Source organism: Sinocyclocheilus rhinocerous, unplaced genomic scaffold, assembly GCF_001515625.1.
Source record: "Sinocyclocheilus rhinocerous isolate Xijiao unplaced genomic scaffold, SAMN03320098_v1.1 scaffold153, whole genome shotgun sequence".
In the NCBI taxonomy this organism is placed as follows: domain Eukaryota; kingdom Metazoa; phylum Chordata; class Actinopteri; order Cypriniformes; family Cyprinidae; genus Sinocyclocheilus; species Sinocyclocheilus rhinocerous.
The window spans coordinates 3,791,052-3,811,390 of record NW_015660878.1 but is presented as its reverse complement, the minus strand read 5'-3'; the positions used below and the strand labels follow the sequence as shown (position 1 = coordinate 3,811,390).

Genomic DNA, 20,339 nt, shown 5'->3' with positions numbered 1-20,339 from the left:
GAATTTGGATCTTTCTTGCACTTGCTAACAGAACAGAAAAGATTGCATTGCAGAATGAAAACGAATAAGAGAGTTAGAGAAAGTGGCGAGTTTTTAGAAAGGAACAAAAGTTGAATCCAGAGACACTCCCATGCGTAATTTGCACGGTGTCTTTTTCGTCTCTGTATACTGTATTCCCAGCCGACATGCTTGCCAGCGTGTGACTTTTACAATACTTTTATATGAGGTGAACTTTTTAAAAATGAATTTCTATAGGATATCTATAGGATATTAATTGAATTAATTAATATAGGATATTAAATCCTAACGTGTAACTTTTTGGGTTCTGAAATTGAAATTCGCGCCTTATACCTATCAATATCAAATGACGCACCTCTAAATTAATAATTAAATATTTAATTATAATTAAATAAGTAATATCACACGGCAAAAACTCATTATATTTCCCATAAACGATATGCAAACTTAATTGTTTTGAATGTCGTTTTATTTTTGCTTCGACTACACACACACACACACACACACACACACACACGTATGTTTCTGTGAATTGTGGGGACTTTCCACAGACTTCTATTACTTTTATTCTGACCAAACGATACACACACACACACACACACACACACACACACACACACACACACACACACACACACACGTATGTTTCTGTGAATTGTGGGGACTTTCCACAGACTTCTATTACTTTTATTCTGACCAAACGATATTTTTTATCCCTAACCCAACCCTAACCCTAAACCTACCCCTTACAGAAAACCTGTTTGCATTTACACTTTCAGATAAACATCATTTACTATTTTTTTTTTTAAAATTTCCGGTACGTGTAAATTATGCCATAAAGTATCCAATTTTAGATTAGATATTGATAAAACAATATAGCACTTCAAACCGATTATCGGTCTATATAGTGTACAATATATTTTTACTGTGCATATATTACGTTGAATATTGTGGTCTGATATCTGTCACAACACCGCTGCATTGTTTTTGGAACATGCACCCAAGACTTTCATCCATCATCACTGTATATGGTGACGTGACAATAAAATGATCTGATTTGATTTAGAAACCGAACCACATTATCCACACTCATCAGCGCATACATGTGTAAAACACTGCAATAACACAATCCGTGGAAAAGGGGTTGTCGAGTATTTATTTGATATAATTCCTGTCTAGATGATTGATGCTTAGCCTGGCTTCTTGGGTAAGTTTTGTCAAAGTACGGTCTGGCTGACCTCAGAGGAATGAGCTCTCTCATTGCTTCGATGAACAGACAGTGCATTCACTGAGACTTGGGAGAAGATTTCCCTCCACTAATACCATCTCGTAGTTCGCACGGTGAGCCAATAGAAGTGCTTACATAGTACGGTATCTCTCACATGCGCACAGAAAAGTGGTTAGAGGGGACACAGTAGTCAATGTGAAGGGACATGGCCAGTATTACTGGTTCTGGAAGCTTTTAGAAACCACCCAACAACCTCCTGCTGTGTGTGGTCAGTGTTCACTGGGCAAAAGAGTTAGACTGGCACAGACATTGCTGTGATGTTTTTCTCATGTTTTCATCAAAAGAACAATGTTCACTGATGATGCCAGCAATGGGTCGGCCAGCAGGATTAGGATTTGTTCAGTGGTTAGCGGCATTGCTACAATATGCAATGGCACATGGAGAGTTAATCTGATCCTTGCAAAATTGATTTAAGCATACAGTACTTTTCACTGTAAAAATATTCAGATAACAAAGCATAATGTATTAAAGTAAGAAAATGGGTTTAATCAATCATTATGTAATGCCACTTTACTAATAAGGTTGCATATAGTTATAATGCTGAGTCAACCTCTTATTTGCAGTAAAAGAAAATCTATATTTGCTGAGCAACAGTGGACAATGAATCTAATTAGTATGTACAGGATGAAAAGAACATTGCAAAACTCTTACTGTTCTGCAAAGCCAAATGAACGGTGAGGTCCTTAAAGGTCTTTTCAGTTAAGCTGACTTTAGTGACATTTTAGTACCATGGTGTTCCTGTAGATTAACTAGAACAGCATGGTGCTAGCAAACTTCAAGGTCATGAGTTCAAATCCCACCCTTGTGAAAAAGAAGTGCAAATAGTTTTATAGTAATGAAGAGAGTGTATTATATTTGCAACACACTTAAGTACTTTATTTTAAAAAAGTACATATTACATTTTAGTGTTTAATAATCTTTTGTCATTTTTTAAAGTAGTACACTTACTGTAATGGGTTGACTAACATACGGAAGCACATGTACTTGATTATAATTTTCACTACAGTGTGTTATTTGATATGACATTAAAGGATAATATATTTTAAATGTACTAATTTGCAACTTCATCTTTAAAAAATTTGTAATTGCAGATAAAAAATACATGACATACAAGTTTCACTTGAAATAGTATTAAAATATATTTTAGTTTACCATATATGCATTGTGAGTATGTGATTACATATAATTATATCTATATTAATGTTGAACTTAAGAGTGCTTTTTTATGCACTTAAGTAGGAAAGCACTCTTAAGTTTAACTAAATGCATTTAATTTAAGAAGTTTTTAAAAAGTTTTGAAAACCTTTTACATGTAAATAAATATATAGTACTTTTAAATAATGTATATTTTTTAAATCATGCACATTAACATATCAAGAGTCTTATCTGTAACCATAAAAGCTATTTCATTTTACATGGAGAGGGTCACCTCATAGAGGCCGCCATTTTGAAATCACATGCCCAGCTGGATACTATTTGCATTATCTCTGTGATCTTGTGTTAACTTCTTTCTATCACAAAATAGATCATTTGGATGATGCCTTTATATACAGCATTTCTACAATGACTGCTACATTCACGCCACCAGGTGTCAGTATCAAGTAGGCCTAAGTAAGTTCAAGACGAATGCTCTATTGGCCAGCACAACATCAACCAAAACATTAATGAGTGCACGTTTCAGCCAACTAGAAATTTCAGATGTACTCAGTCACTGAACATTTTTTAGTTGGAGAGATTTTATTTTTTTAGTAATGTAGGCCTACTTTATATGCACAGCCATGTATCATATGAGAGAAGTCACGCAATCACTGATGTGATGCGTGTAAGTACTTAAGGATAAACCCTTTGACTGTGGTTCTTCTCCACAACAGCTGTGAATGGAGAATAACAGTAAGCTGAGTTCAAACCACAAGATCGTGTTTACAAAATGAATGAATTAAACCCCCCAGTGTCGTGAGATGGCTAGATGTAAAGTAATACAGTGGGTTTTGTGCTGATGCCTCGCTGCGTGTCTGAGAGAGTCTGATGCAGTGGGCTGACCTTCTCTCTCTCCTTGCTCCGCACTGGGCAGCACTTAGATTCGTTGTACCTCTGCCAACTTGCTCTTCTTTGGAGCCGTCTGCCTGCCTGTCTGTGTGAACTCACTGACCAGGAAAAAAGGGTTTTTTACCCACCCCAGACTCTAGGGAGACAATGTCTGACAGTGTTATCTGTCTGGCTCGACCTGCCAAGCCTGCTGACTCTGAGACGGTGGTCCTTGCTTCATTCAGGAACAATATCAAATGGTCTGAAAGAGCATTGCATGTTGGCCCTGAACCATTTGGATGGTTTAGACACAATAATATGTTGATTCATGTTGGTACGGTGGTGCTTGCAACATTTAAGCATCATAAGCTCAAGCAGAAGCAGGTTTGAGTCTGTCTTGCATCATATCAATTTCCTACTTTTAATTGTTTACAAAATTCACTTTTTAAATGTTAAATTGAATTTTTTTTCTTTAGGGAAAACAGAATGAATTATATTGATGACTCATCCTGTACTACACAGATATTTATCCAATGAAATGTTTTCTAGAATGAGAATATCCCGCCCCCTAAAACCACCTGCAACCAATAGCAAGAAGCAAATCATAGTTAATGGCTATAATGTATGTAACCAAATCTTATTGATTTTTTTACAAAGGAGATGAGCCCTTTGAAATGCCCTGTCCTAACTTCCTGTTTAAACAGTAAATACACAGGAAAGAAAACCGTGTTGAACAAGTGATTTATAGTTAATTATATATTTTGGTATGGACTGTTGCAAAATGTCAACACATAATGTTTGTAAGTAAGTCATAATGTACACTGTCACAGGTGAATTTCTCTCAGATTTACCTTTTTTTAAGGTACATATGAACATAAATAATACAATTGTTTAAAAAAAAAAAAACTGATTTAGAATGCATAGATTGCTAATTAAATGGATTCTTCCTGTAATATTTATGAAATGTCTTTCCAGGCATCACACACACACACACACATGCACACAATACAAAAGACCTTTCTGATTAAGTAACTTAATACCATCCACTTCTATAGTGCTTTGACATTTGTGGAAACACGGTCCTTCATTTAGCAAGTGAGACAAGGACTGCAATCATTCTGTCAGCTACCATTAATAATGACTGGACACAATGCTTCCTGCTGGAATTTCATAAACTGGATACTGTATGCCTCTGAGTGGGTGAGACAGAGAGAAAGAGAGCTTGAGTCGTGTGGTATGTGGTATGTGAATGCACATGTGTTTGTTCACCCTGATGTTTTATCAAACCATCATCCGTCAAATGTTGAGATTTGCCATTCATTGTTGCCATGTGGTATCAAGTTTTGCCTCTGTTTAAATATCCTCCTCTGATTGACGTTCATGTCAGGTGAAAGTGGTGAAATCAAAGGTTTATGGGAAACCCATCACCATTATTTTCATACATCAAGAACAAAGTCATGGTGGGTCCAGCCGCTGGGAATGTCATCTGTGTAAAACATTTGACTTGTTAATGTTAAGCTTAATGTTGATGTATGTGAAAAAGAAAATTAGAAAATCTCCCCTGATACTAACTGCAAAATAGGCCACATGTCTGTTCTGATAGGAACATCAGGGGAAAAATAGTGTTAAATGTAAAAAAAAAAATTAAAAAAAAACCTTAATTAATATCCGGATATCAAAAGATATTTAAATATTTATTCATACATCAAGAACAAAGTCATGGTGGGTCCAGCCGCTGGGAATGTCATCTGTGTAAAACATTTGACTTGTTAATGTTAAGCTTAATGTTGATGTATGTGAAAAAGAAAATTAGAAAATCTCCCCTGATACTAACTGCAAAATAGGTCACATTTAAATATTTATTATTATTATTATTTTATTAATAGAATTCATATTTCAATGTATTTCATTTAACTTTAACAACATTTGTTGTTTTATTTGTAAGATAGAAACACAACTTGATGTCCTACTGTACTAATGCTGTACAATATCTTCTAGTTTTTATGTTAATTAGGGCAACAAGAAAGTACATGCTGTTATAACAAACCACTGCCAGCTTGTAAGGTGCAATGAAAGTACAAAATCATCAATGGACTGCAAGTTTCAGCTTTCAGCATTGCCAAATTCTTGCCCTTTATCAGACGAGTAGATGCTCAGTGAACCTGCAAACAGGGAAGCCTCTGCTGTAAATGAAGATGAGGCAGGGTTGGGGGTGCTCTCCCCTCTTGCTGGCACAGGGGATTGGGTGGGTGCCTCTCTACCCGCTGCCTGGCACTGGGCATTTCCAGGAGTGCGTCTTTGCCAGGCCTCAATTACGGGGGAGTCTTCCAGAACATATTGAAGCCATTACAGCTCCATATAAATCAATATGCTTCTGCTTAAAAAAGTGATCTGATCCCAGCACGCTCTAGATCCAGTCTCCCTCAGGTCCATTTTGATTTCTCTCCCTTTTTCTCAAGGCAAGAGCATTATTTCACAGTTCAGGAGTGATTTAGGTCACTTGAACTAGCTCTGGATGGGGCTGACATTCAGTCAGTTTTAAATTTTTTCATGTAACCATTAACCTGAGCCTTATTAAGTCATGTTCGGGGTTAGTGGGGGGTATAAATATGAGTCAAGTTTATTGGTAAACAAGAACTTGGTCTTAATTCATTAATAATTTAATTTAGACTTAACTTTTTTTTTTTTTTTAATTTTCATTTCAGTTCAGTATATACAGTATATTTCCAGTGCAGAAAAAAAGTATTGCAGTGATTTAAATCCAAGCTAGGATTTCAGTGATTCAAACTTGCATTGATTCAAATCCATTCAGACCCATCATTAGCTCTTTACATCATTTGTTATATTTCTCCATCTTGTGTTGAAAAGGTGGTACTGCATCTTTCTTGTTTCTTCTTATGTCATCTTCAAACATTAGTAAGAAGGGGGGGGGGGCCAAAAAGACTAACCATTTACATACATCCAGACAGCTAAGCCACGACCATTTCTGCTTATTTCACGTGTTTATATATATTAATATTAGTAACACACACATTTTCTGAAATTTAGGTGAAAGAAGGTGTACAATTCTACTTAGAGGACATTTTCATGTTGTGTGTATAGGCTGGTATTTGTTTGGAAGAGAGGCATGAATGAATTAATGATGTCTAAAGTAAGTAGGGCATGTTATAATGATGAATGTGTGTAAAGTGTGTTCATAGGACAGCGGAGCAGGAAGTACCTAAGTGTGAGCGAGTGGAGCTCAAACCATCTCATATATCATTACAATACACAGTCCCAGCACTCCTCTCCCTCATCTATGGGTGCTCTGTCCCTTCAGTACACACACACACACACACACTAACACACTTGCTTAGGAAACAATGTTATGAGCTGAAAACAAACATTAGAATATGGGCAAACTTAAAGGAATAGTTCACCTAAAAATAAACATTCTATCATTTACTCAATTTTCTCATGTTGTTCCAAATTAATTTCTTTCTTTTGTTGAACATAAAAGAAATGATCTCCAGTGACTTCCTTAGTATTTTCTTCCATAGTCAGTGGGGACCAAGAACTGTTTGCAACTGCAACTGCATGAACTTGAGGATACTGAGAAAACGATGACAGAATTTTCATTTTTGGGTGCATTATTTGTTTAAAAAAGTGTTCCACTCCATGACAGCAAATACATATTTATCATAAAAATTGTATTAAGTTATTATTAATATTATTAAAATATTACGTATATTAAGCAGATGAAGAAAGAAAGAAAGTATGATACGTTGTTTTTTAAAATTTATTTATTTCACATCATAAAATACTCAGAACATCACTAAAATACTTTGCCAATTAACAATAATAGTATTACACATCTCTATATCTATATTATTTATTTGTGCTTTTGTAACTGTTATAATCTTATTCCTAGCAACAAATGTCTACAAGAAATAACGGATCAGTTCAATCGTACAAACATCTTTAAACAAATATATTTTAAGGTTCCCTTTGGGTGCAAAAAGGATCTCCACGTCAACTATAACTCTGAGTTTGTGCGCTTGGAATGGAAGCATTTTAAGAAAACATCTGTAACCACTATTATCAGCTGAAAGTAAACATTAAAACATTAACATTGTTTTTTTAGATGTTAAACATTAACACGTTCTTTGAAAATGTTATAACATTAAAATGCACAGATTTTTAAAAATAAAGTTCTACCCACAACAACATACTACCTTAAATATCTATAAATGTCTTTCATATGTTTAAAGAGTTTGTGCAACATGACAGTAATTGCATATTATTACCAGCATCAATAATAAAGTTAATTTATAGTTCCACTGAAATTTGAATCTAACTATACAGTGAGGAAATCTCTCATATACTTCATATAACAGCAATATCAACTAGTTTTAATGAAACAGTTGGTCACCAACTGTGATCTGCTGGTTACTGATGATTAAAATAAACTGTGACCATAAGGAGGCATCTGAGTGGTTTAGTATGCTAAAGAGCAACATATTATTGCTAGACTAGGATTTAGTTAGCTGGTAAACTTTGTACAAAACAAAACATACATGAACGTGGCAAGTAATTATTCCATGGAGCCACAAATAAAGCTTTTTTGTATGATGTGCATGCTTTAAATTTGTTGAAGAGCTTGTGTACGTTGACATAGTTGAGGTGTCTTTATACGACGCAAGACCAGTCACTGGGGGTCCGTCCATACTGCAAAAAAACAAAGTTGTTACAAAGATGAAAACAAAATGACACAATATGATTGTTCTGTTTGTCCAATGTGGTTTGGGATGGAAAGGTGGAGGTAAAATGGTTTTTGTTCTTGTTGAGGAGTTGTCAGAATACAATTCTTTTATTGTAAACCCCATATAACAAGCAAAAAAATGGAAAGGCCAAAAGAAAAATCCTAATTCTTCCATTTCATCACATGAGGGCGCAATAACCCAATTTTTAGGCCCCCTTTTGTTCCCTTCACCACATAAATCACCAAAATCTCTCTAATCTTACCTAAACAAGTGTTTCACCAAGACAGCAAATAAAATAAAATAATTTTATGAAATGTTATTAATATTATATACATTAAATATTAAAAGGTATATTAAGCGCTATATAAATGCATCATCATCATTAATTAAGCAGAATGAATGAATGCATAAATAAATAAATAAATTCCAAACTACAGGAAAAAACAAAACAGAGATTTCCATGGCAGTAAAATATATAAATTCCTGAAAACAATTCCAGATACAATTTCAAAACTAACACAGTATGAATGTATTTGTTTGCCATTTAATGTAACGCTGAATAACACCCAGTATATTTGGCTTATATTATATATTTTTTTAAGTGCATTTAAATGCACATTCAAGGATGTCGCTATAAGCTGTGTTAAAGAAAACGTTATCAACCAGCTCAAGACTTAATCAGAGAGGAGCTTTACTTAAATTGTTTTAAATGCATAACAGCATATTTATTATGCTCTAAACACTGTTTCAAATAACACTAACATACATTATATTGGGCTATAAAATATGTCATGCAGTGTGTTGTGTGTTTGGTGTCTTACCTGAATATCTGTGAGCTCTTTTAGCAGTCTGGAGGCAAGTGGAGGAAAGCTTCCTTCACATGGAATATGTAGATTCTATACGGCAAAAAAAAATAAGTATTAGTATTAGTAAGAAAAACCTTGTTGAAAATTTGTTAAGCTCCAAAAAAATTGGCCAGGATGTTGCCCCAGAGGCAGATATCTGTTGATTCGCCAGTATGTTTTGATACTGAACCAGTGTGCGGTGCTCTAACCATCCAAAACAAACTAAACTCACCTCTCCCTGATACAAGATCCTGCCAACTGGACTAACAACACAAGCGGTTCCAGAACCAAACATCTCCCTCACTCGGTTTTCCTCCAGAGCCTGCCGCAGGTCGGCCATGGTCAAATAGCGCTCGTATACTTTGAACTCACCCTGTTAGATAAAATGAAACTTTGAACCAAACACTCTCAGAATAAATGTGTAGAAATGTCACTGGGGCAGTGCCCTTTTAAAAGGGACAATTTTTACCTTATTTACCCCTAAAAGGTTCAAAGTAGTACCTTAAAGAGATAGTTTATCCAAAAATGAAAATTCTATTGTAATTTAATCATGTCACTCCATACCTGTATGACTCTTTTTCTTCTGTGGAACACAGTAAATTGATGATATTTTGAAGAATGTTGGTAACTCGACAGTGTCGGTTCTCATTGACTTCCATTGTATGGACAAAAAAGTCAACGGGACCTGAAGATGTGTAGTTATGAACATTCTTCATTCTTCAAAATATCTTCTTTTGTGTTCCACGAAAGAAAGAGAGTCATACAGGTTTTGGAACAAACAGGGTGAAAGTGACAAGCTGTTCATTTTTTGCACTTTTTTTCTGACAGTATGGTATAGACAGGTTTTACCCATTTGCGAGCAAGTTCTAGGATGCTTTGTCGTGTAACGCCCGGCAAAATAATGCCATCTAGAGGTGGCGTTGCAAGCTCCTCCTCTGGAAAGAAAAAACAGGTTTTTCCATCTTAAACTTTTTTTTTTCAAATACCATTTCTGTCTCTGATGAAGAAATTACAAAGTTGCTGTGAACAAACATTTTCTTTTAGACCACTAGAGGTCTGTAGTAGGAAAGCTTATGTCCGTCATGGAATAAAAAATAAATAAATAAGGTAACTTGTATGACTTAATATCTCACAATTGTGACTTTTTTTCTCATAATTAAGAATTATTAGATATAAACTTGTAATTGTGTGATAGAAACTTGCACTTCGGACTAATGGGATAAAAAGGCAGACTTTTCCAAAGTTTCAGTAAAGTTTGAGTTTTAACGCACAATTCAGAGTTTTTATCTTACAATTCACAGAAAACCTCAATTACCTTTTTTATTCTTTGGCAGAAATGAGCTTCCACGAGAATCTAAATCATTAATTGTGGCCTTTTTACTTTGACCTCCATAAACGTTGACTTCCACATAATCTGTATTTTCTGTTCAAGTAAATATACATAACCAAAATACTTTATCAAAACAGAGTGAAAGAGTATCTTTTTACAAATGTAAACAGCAATCACCTCCTTTCTCATTGATCCAGTAGAGGAAAAGGTTCATGGTGCCGACCTCTGTGATCTGATGGTCGTCCCCGTACAGCCAAAGAACCTGCTGACAGCCGTAATCCACTGCCTCATACTGGGCATAGATAGATGCGCCGTAGTTCCTAAAAAATAGAGGTTTCACACAGTGTACGATCTTCACAATCAAAGATCTGTCTTAGTCCTGAAAAACCCCATTGTCTTGTGTCATTATCATTCCTTCCGAAATTGATTCGGTACTGACTGCTTTGCTGAGACGCTCTGCTCTCATGTGAGAAGTTTTAAGCAAGATTGCACAGATTAGCACACACAAATCCGAAAATTTTACTATGAGGCTTTGGTATTAAACCAAGCTTGCACACTTTTGGATCAAGGCTAAGAATGTGGCTATAAGCTTGCAACAATGCTCCTCATTCATTTAGTGTTTTGTAGTAAAATATTGAAATCTCTCTCATTCATTCACTCACCCTCCCATCTTGCAGTCTCCTGTCCCTCCTCTCCAAGCTCTGATGTATTTGGAGTCGGCCCACAGAGACACTGGTTTAGCACCCGTGCTAAAGTATGAGCCCACAGGACTAAGGATAACAAAAAGCAATGCCTTGTTGGGCTTCTTGACACCAAGGGTGGACTGCTCACACAGGCATATGTAAAGAAAACACAACATGTTTATGTCATGCAAAAGTATTTTTTTTTATCTATAGCTATCATGGATTTATCTATGATGTTTTCATGGAGTTATAGGCTAGTGTATCTTTTACATCATAATATTAGAATGCTAATTTACCAGCTTTTATTGCCAATTAAAATATTAAAATCATTATATGTCATAAATTCTTATTTTTTTAATTATTATTATTAATTAAATATTGTTTAAATTGTTTATTTAGGTAAAATAAATGTTTTACTTTTTTCTGATGCATAAAAATATGTTTGTAATAAATGTGTGTGAATATAAAAAAGTATATATATATATATATATATATATATATATAATATTGTCAGGGCAAGTAAAAACCTGACCTACAAGCCAGAAATTAAGGAAGGAAGGAAGGAAGGACGGAATCAATGAATGAATGGGAAAACTTAAACAAGTGTTCCACTATGAAAGAAAAAAAAAATAATGATAAAAAAAATAATAAGATAAATACATTAAAATACATACAAAAACATTATAAAGATGAATGAATAAATAAATAATCTTGTATATCTGTGTTGTGATGGGTAAAATGACATGAACACCCCGTTTTCATTTGGAACTCCAGTTTAAATAGACAAAGTCATAAATGCATGTTCAGACAGAATCAAAGACCCACATTTGTATGCACTTGTTAATCGCAAGATATGAAAGCTACAAATAGTCAAAATGAGATTATTGTGAGAATGAATGTTCGTGTAGCTCTAACCTCTGTGCCCAGGAAGGTGGGACGGACGTACAAACTGGCAGAGTCTGAGTGAGGAACCCAATCCTGATCCACCTCCACCAACTTCCTGATGCACTCCAATAACTCTGCACAATCAAAACTCTACAGAAAATCAGAGAAAATGAGAAACAGACGTGCAGTTTTGTGTCTGTATCTACATTAAATACTCAATGTGGATGCAGTAAAGAGGGGAGAAACGTCAGTCTTACAGGCAGACAGGCCCTGTGGGCGGACTTCAGCATCCGCTTCATGTTTATCATGGGTCTGAAGAGACGCACTTTGTTATCTGGCCCCCGGTACGCCTTCATACCCTCAAAAAGCTGCACACAGTACGTATTTACATTTAAACATAAATAAATGCCATGTATTAACTGTGAAAGTCAAACGATTTTATATGATGCCTAACCACACAGATGAAACTCCAGATGGCGAGGACAGACCTGTACAGCGTAATGCAGGGCAGAACAGCCTGGATGTATGGACAGGTTCCCAAAAGGCTGGATGTGCGGCTTCTGCCAGCCTTCCTCAAGACTCCACTCAATGGTCAGCATGTGGTCAGTAAAGACCGTCCCAAACACCAGGCCATTCGGGTCAGGTTTTGGCTTATGGGTCTGTGCTAACTGTATCACTGTGTCTGTGGCCTAAACAGAACACAGCCAGAAATACTCAGCATCAGATGACATAATACACCAGTTAAAACTTTTTACAGTCCCAGAATAGGGTCAGTCTGTGAAATCCATCTCTCTAGCCCTCTATTTAGTTCTATGGATCTCTATGCCTGACAGAAATGCACTCAAACTCTGAGATTAGACACTCTCACAGATTACATGTTCCTTCAGAAACCCTCTGTAATCCCAGATTATGGAGGAAAGGTGAGCACCACACTGGCCTCAGCGTTTATTAGCAAACCCTGATAGCACACATACATCTCAGAGACTATTTGAAGTGCGTGTTTACATCTGGAAGATGTATTTTTTGGAGAGTTTGCTCATCGGCAATAATAGACGTCAAATAGACATTTAGAAAATGTCTTTAGGATGTTTATGATTTAGAATGTATGTAAAACTGACATCTTTAAGACCTTTATAAGATGTTGGTACACAGCAGATGCTTTCCAGATTAAGTGATCTTTAACAGACATCTTGCAGACGTACGTGTGCTATCAGAGTAAGGTTTGTTTAACTGCAGCACAGGCAGAGACCTTCAGGAGAATAAACCTTGATTGATAAATAAAAAAATGAAACATTAATTTAAATGAAACATTTATCTAAATGTTTATATTTTATACATATTTAACATATATTTTCTGCAAATATATATATATATATATATACATACATACATACATACACACACACACACACACACAATTTAATGTTATCTATCTATTGTACTTATTTATTTATTGAAAATAAATGGAACTATAAGCAAATATTTAAATATGCAAAGACATTATATTTTAAGTGTCTCTAAAGTGTTCCAAAATGCTGTTTTGTCCTGCTGGTCATCAGCGTATCTGTCTTCATTCATGGATTGTCAATTAAAATAATATCAGATCATTGAGACACTGTTTATGGTGCTACATTTTCAGGCGCTGACTCATAAAGCAGCACGAACCTGAGGACCGTGCTGTCTGACACATTAGTTTACCAGTGCTTGGTGTGTACCTGACTATAAATATGCTAGATCCAATTGAACAACCGTCTGTAATCTCTGTTGAGTCTCGGGAGCAATCATGCTGGCAGATTTACAGTGGTGGTCAACAGGAGTACTATTATTGTTGTTGATGATGGTGTTTTCAGTTCTTTAGTTAGTATGCTAATTAGTACTCGTACATAGTATAAAGTATGTTCAGACACAGTGCTTTCTTAGAAAGCTATAATTGGTGCTGGGGGTTGGAGTTTTATGCAAAAAGCATTGAAATATAATTTTTTCTCCCATCGATTTTTTTCTTCTGTTCAAGAAACACAAAAAGAGAAATTTTGCAGAATGTACTTGTCGCTCTTTCCCATGCAATTACTGTGAATGAGGGACTGGAACAAGGATGTAAATATATCAGTATCATACATTTCAAATGTGCCATATTTAAAATAGCAATGCCTGATTTTAATGAATGATTCATTCTTTTTAGCTGAATCATTTCAGTGAATCAATTGATGTGATTAAATGATGTGTTCAAATTCAACTCACTGAATTTCAGTCTGTTCCTAACACAGAGCTATCATATGACTTTCAATATAATGCACAAGTCATATGAACTACGTTTAGGATATTTAATTGTGCTTGTGTGTCCTTTTTGAAGCATGAAAGCTTCATTGTGCATTCATTGTAATGCAAGAAAAAAAATGACCAACATATTCCTTAAAATGTTTATTTTTATGTTCAGAAAAGTCATATGGGTTTAGAACAACATAATTGTGAGTTCAATGTTACTTTTTGAGTGTTCTTTACTAAATACTGTTTTAATACTAGATCTTTCTAGTATTCTATTGGTACATGCATATACTATAAATGCTCTAATTTTGAAAGAAGCCACCAACCTGAGGCATGATTGCAGATATTTGACTATAATACTATGTTTACTTTATGGCAATGGTGTGATTCAGCCTGTGTTGAAAAGAACTCAGGCTTAATCACCACCTGAGTCAGAGAAAGGCAGAGAGAGACAGAGAGCATGCCCAAAGCCAAGCCAAGCTGGATTGACAGGGCTTACAGTGATCTGAGAGACTGGATTCTCTTTTACTCAGCACGGGACCTCTTGGAAGAGCTAGGACCTTTCTGCTAACTGCCAGAAAGAGGGGTCCAAGGTCACATTTCGGAGTCATGGAGGTCAAAATATGCTAAGGGAAAAGGGGTCTACCATGAGTCGACTCAAGACATTAAGACTCAACTAGGACTATATAGCCACTCAAAATGCATTAGTTATGCTATACATTTTGGAAACAGTATGTGGACACTGAGACAACCATAAGAAAAGTGGATTTATTGAAGAAATAATCAAGTTTTGACTGAGGAGGAGAGTTTCTAATTGTCTGTGTATCAATCAAACATCAGAATGATGCCACTGGACATTTCGCTAAAGGCAAGTGCTGTTTATTACACTATGTATATATATATATATATGTATTATGTGTATATAATATGCTAATATGCCTTACCTTAAAGCTTGAGGCATTGCCAGCCACATCTAATAAGAAACGGAGCAATTCCAATAGGGTCCTCACACCATCGGTGCTCGGGCCCTAATAAGAAACGGAGCAATTCCAATAGGGTCCTCACACCATCGGTGCTCGGGCCCTAATAAGAAACGGAGCAATTCCAATAGGGTCCTCACACCATCGGTGCTCGGGCCCTAATAATGGGCATCAGCATATTTTAAGTTGGATTATACAATCAGACCACATAATTTCCTTTTTGACACATTTCTAAAGTTCTCTGGTGTTTTAAGTACCTTAAGTGAAGGAATGTTACTTAAGAGTGCTGATGCTCTTCACTGATTTAATATTCATTAATGCTGCTCTAAAAGAATAAGCAACGTTGATCTTACATTTTTATGCTCTTAACAATGTCTTCCCTTACAAAATATCTAGTATATCACTTAATTCTTAGGCTAAATTGAGTCCTCTTCATGTCTTATTATACGCAATAGCTGAGATATAAAAAGAACAGATTAATTTTTAAGTATAGATACTGTCAAAAAATAGCTCTCATTAAAAATCAAGATGCAAAAAATTAAATAAAATAAAAAAATAAAAATGTCCTGACTGTCTACAGAACACACCAACCTCTGTCCTGAAACTGAAACCTTTATTTTTAGGATAGCTGTTTATAGAGTGATCTCCAACCAAGAGTAAGTGTTCAGCAACAGCTATAATTATAACATATTTCTTAAGGTCAAAGACAGTGCTGCGGTGAACGATAAGACGTTTCCTCAAAAAGACGAATTAGCATAGTTTTGTCTAAATACAATTTACACTGAGTCTGACTCATTTGCTACAGAACATTAGCTGTGAGCATCACAGGTTTGTAATCTTGGTGGACAAAAAAAGAAAACATTCAAGTCATGATGACCTGTGAAAAATAGACTTTGTATTTTGGAGGTCTAAATGAAGAAGTAAAAAGTATTATTTTGCCTTAGAAATGTAACTTGAGCAAGAGTGCAAGCATTCAGTTTCAATAACACTCAAGTAAAGTGCAAATTATCCAAAATAAAACGCAAGTATATGACGACCTTATAATTATGACCTTTTTACTCTGGAGGTCTAAATGAAACTGTAAGGAGCAAAAATGCAATTACTGTAATTTTCAATTGCCATAGATCCCAACTCCAGTGAAACCCCCTAAAAAAATTATATCTTAAGTATAGCAAAGAAGTACTTTACACCCCTGATGAACTCACCCACTTATTAGACATCATCACGTTCGGTCATGAAATGAACTTGAAGTGGCTTGAAGCATGAAATGATATGTGAGTGAGCTGGTTTTTAGTGACCAATCAGCTAGGTTGAATTAAAGGCACACCTCCATGTAGTGACCTTCATTACACTTGCAATGTTTACAGCAGTTTACACTTTGAGGTCACAGTGAGCTAGAAGTGTAACCTCACAGCACACTCACTGTGTCCTCATACTATGGTCACTATGTGATGTCACAGTCAGCTAAAAGTGTAAACTCACAGCGCACTGACTGTGAGCTCATACTGTGAGTTCATCATGCGAGACCATTGTGATATTGCTGTGTTAAACTCTAATTCCATTATTTTAGTGTGAATTCACTGTAGTGCTGGGAGATATACCAGTTCAAACGATGAACCGGGTTGAATTATGCACATGGTTTGAAAAAAAAAAAACAGCATTAGTGCCTAAGCAACGTAGACAGCATCATTGATTGAGAGGAGATCCCTGTTAACTACACTTCTGACTAATATAGTTTATATTTTATTTCCATCAACAAAGTATTTAAAAAAATCCAATTCCTTTGTTTATTTTCTGTTCTTTTTTAACCTGGTGTTGGCATTTGACATTTGACCAGCTCAATATTTTTAATTCACAATTAATTCACAATTGCGTAAATGAAAAAAAAAAAACCTGGTACTTTAGAAATTATTGGATGGATATCATATTGGTACTTGATACTACTCATACAGTGAGTATCACAGTATGAGAATTGTGTGATGTCACTGTGTTGACTGGGAGAAGAACTGTTACCTAATGGTGTGAACCATTAAAAATAATAGCCATGAAAAATAATAGCCAAATAACCATTAGTAATAATAAATACTTTTCTGTAGCTATTATATATCAAGCACAGTAAAACTGTGAAAAACCTCATCATAATAAACAATATTTATATATAAAACAAATATATATATATATATATATATATATAAACATTAGCTTCTTACTGTTAGCAAGGTAATATTATTCCACATGCCTTTAATCTGGAAAGCATGTAAACATTAAATGCAACTGGAACTTTATTTTATTGACTAAAAAAAAAACCTGACAGGGGACTTTGCCTCCCCATTTCATTAGTCCAGTGACGTATGTGTATCAGTAACCTACATCATGATGTGCGTAACCACAACGTGCATCTGACGAACGCATGCATACATGACCATCTCTTAGAGATAATATACACGTTATATAACATACGACATATTTCCCATTTAACACAATATATCGTCTACGTTGTTGTCCATTTCAAAACAATACAGAATAATGCGTTCAAAAGTGTGAAAACCAATGCGCCACAAGCCCACAACAACAGATATTTCGTTAATCTCCGTTTTAACGCACAAACGACCACCGAGCGCGCACGTTCCGACATACGCGGTTTTATGAAATAATACGACAGGGTTTAACTACATTTATCAGACACACGAAGGTTGAAACCATAGATTTATGTAATGTATAGTTCAAACGCTATGAATGTTATGCGCGCGCCTTTACCTCTTGAGATGATGGTGCGCTCGTGGCTGATGCAACGCTCGCCATGATGAAATGTGCGCCGTCTGTAAACCTCTTACAAATTACACCATATCAAAGCCAATGTGCTAAAACAAACAAAGCATGTTTGAAAGTGTGCTATGACGGAAATGCACGTTTTGTGCAATCATTACTGATTGTGTAAATGGAAAAAAAAAAAAACCTGGTACTTTAGAAATTATTGGATGGATATCATATTTGTACTTGGCATGGACGTTAATTTATTTAAATAATCAGTTTAAAATATATTTAAAAATATAAGGCACATGATACGGTGCAGGGCTAAAGCCCCCTGATAGTGGGCTCTTTTTAAATGTTCTTTTCTCTCAAGACACTAAACACTTTTCTCCCAAGGTAACTAACACCACCACAGCAATATCCTATCTCTTTGTTTTTATGCATAGCATTGGCAGAGAGGGAAAATGCAGAATGCCTGAATTGCAATAAACAGGTTTAAATAGACCTTTATGTTTTTTTTATTTATTTTTTATTTACAATATATGCACATGGCCACAAAAGTTATTTTTAGTTTATTTAATGCATTTTGAGACATTTTTAAATAATATGCGCACTGATTTGAGTGAAAGTGTGATGGAGGAATCAATGAATCATGCGCACTCTGTCAGTTGCAGTTCCATGATTGGACGCATGGTGTCAGTGCGCCGCAGGTTTTAATTATAATACGGCCTTCGATCAGCTGTTTGGCGCTTCACGCGCTAGTATTTGTGAACCGACCGCGGCGGCAACATTTGAACAGATTCAGGTGTGTTTGTTTTTCCCAACCTTGGCGTCTCGATATCTGGTTGTCCCCTTTAAATGTTCTCTAAATATAACTGGCACACCACATGAAACTAAAGGCGGCCGTTATTTTCATCTTGAAAGTGGCAAAAACGTTTTGTGTGAGTCTGTCAGTTTGTGTGAAGTTTATGTTTGATTCGCCGTCAGTCGGATTTTGACAGGTTGGTTTGCTTTTTTGCTTGTCTGTTTTTGGTTGTATATATGAAATGAGACTTTAAGAATATTTTGAGATAAAGGTGTAAGGTTTTCGCTTCTATCGTTACTTTTTTACGTCATCCATATAAGCAAATAATGCAGTGACCGTTTAAACATGTAACGTTAATGGGCCTTTATATTGTAACATGTTTTCTGTCTTTTTATTTACAAGCACTATGTGTTTGTTTAAAACATATTTACTGTATCTAAACTATATAATAATTACACACGTGATATAATTCGTTTTTTACATTTTCTTCAGTCATGGAGTGGGTCACCTTATGGGGGTTGGACGTTTTGAGATCATATGACCTGCTAAATACTATTCACTCTGTCTAAGGGCCTCATGTATAGTTGCATAGAAACCATCTTAAATTTGATCTTACAATCATCTCTCAAATATGATGTTCATAGAATGCGTGTGATTCATAGAATGAACGAATGCACAGAAAATGCATGTACGGCTCTCTTTCAGATGAAAATCTATGAATCGCAAATGATCTTGAACGTATGCGAAACTGGATGGTTTCAGCTCTCTGCCTTGTAAACGACTCCTAATTAATGTCATTAACATATAAAAGATCACCAGTCATTGTACAAATCCTTTAATTTAGAAAATTTTAAAAAACCTGCAGTACTCCGACAAGAAAATGTACGTACGTCTGCTCAGAACCTGACATGACACTAAGCACTTTTCCACTCAAAGACAGTTTTTACAAATATGAGCATCGAAGTGGATTTAAGCGTACGCACACTCTTTAAGATCAAATCTGTGCGTACACATACTTTACAAATGAGACCCTTAGAATTTAAACAAATTAACTTGTGTCTCTTCTGTAGTTCGAGGCTTTCTCTTTTTGCTCGCTCCAACATGGATGTCGGAGTGACCCCGAGACGGCACAACCCCGTGGACAGCATCTGCCGCAAGCTGCAGACTATCCAGCGACGAGATCAAGAGGTTAACTCGCCCTTTCAGATCCCTAAGTTCCAGTCCAGCAGCTACGACAGCCCTCATTCGGGTCTGCGCCTCAACCTGGAGGCCATCCTGAAGAAGCGTACCGTCCGAACTGACGAAGACTCTGACCGCGATTCCTCAGCGAGCATGCTGACCCCCACAGCTTCCCCGGGACCGGGGTCTGCCGCCAACACCCCTCGTGCTCCCATTACACCTGGCAATGCCACCTATACCATTACCAGCACGCTGAGCACGTTAGGGGAGAGGAGAAATACAGCAACGTACAGCCGGCCGTTTCGGCGTAACTGCTCCACCCCAGCAGCCCAGACTGGGGACAATTACTTTAACTTTACCCCACGCTACACCACACAAACCCTGCTGGAGGGGCCCGACACAGAGGTGAAGACCTCGAAAATCCCAGCTCCTGGCTTGTTCTCGTATAACTTGAACTTCTCCTCAGATATTTCTAACATGGACACTGAACTCGCCTACCCGGCTCTCGTGGTCAAGAGACTTTCACTGGGCGAGGGTAATGAATCA

At 36.1% G+C, this 20,339-nt stretch overlaps 1 protein-coding gene across 1 annotated transcript; it reads right to left on the bottom strand.

Annotated features, from left to right (window-relative positions):
• Nucleotides 1-7,436: 7,436 nt before the first annotated feature.
• Nucleotides 7,437-15,055, bottom strand: LOC107725514 (branched-chain-amino-acid aminotransferase, cytosolic-like; the record flags this gene model as incomplete). Its single annotated transcript, XM_016534789.1, has 10 exons — nt 7,437-8,038; nt 8,895-8,969; nt 9,151-9,291; nt 9,768-9,853; nt 10,426-10,568; nt 10,911-11,071; nt 11,847-11,966; nt 12,074-12,184; nt 12,305-12,505; nt 15,023-15,055. Coding segments are annotated over 10 exons (1,110 nt in total), but the record flags the coding sequence as incomplete, so codon positions are not given.
• Nucleotides 15,056-20,339: the final 5,284 nt, after the last annotated feature.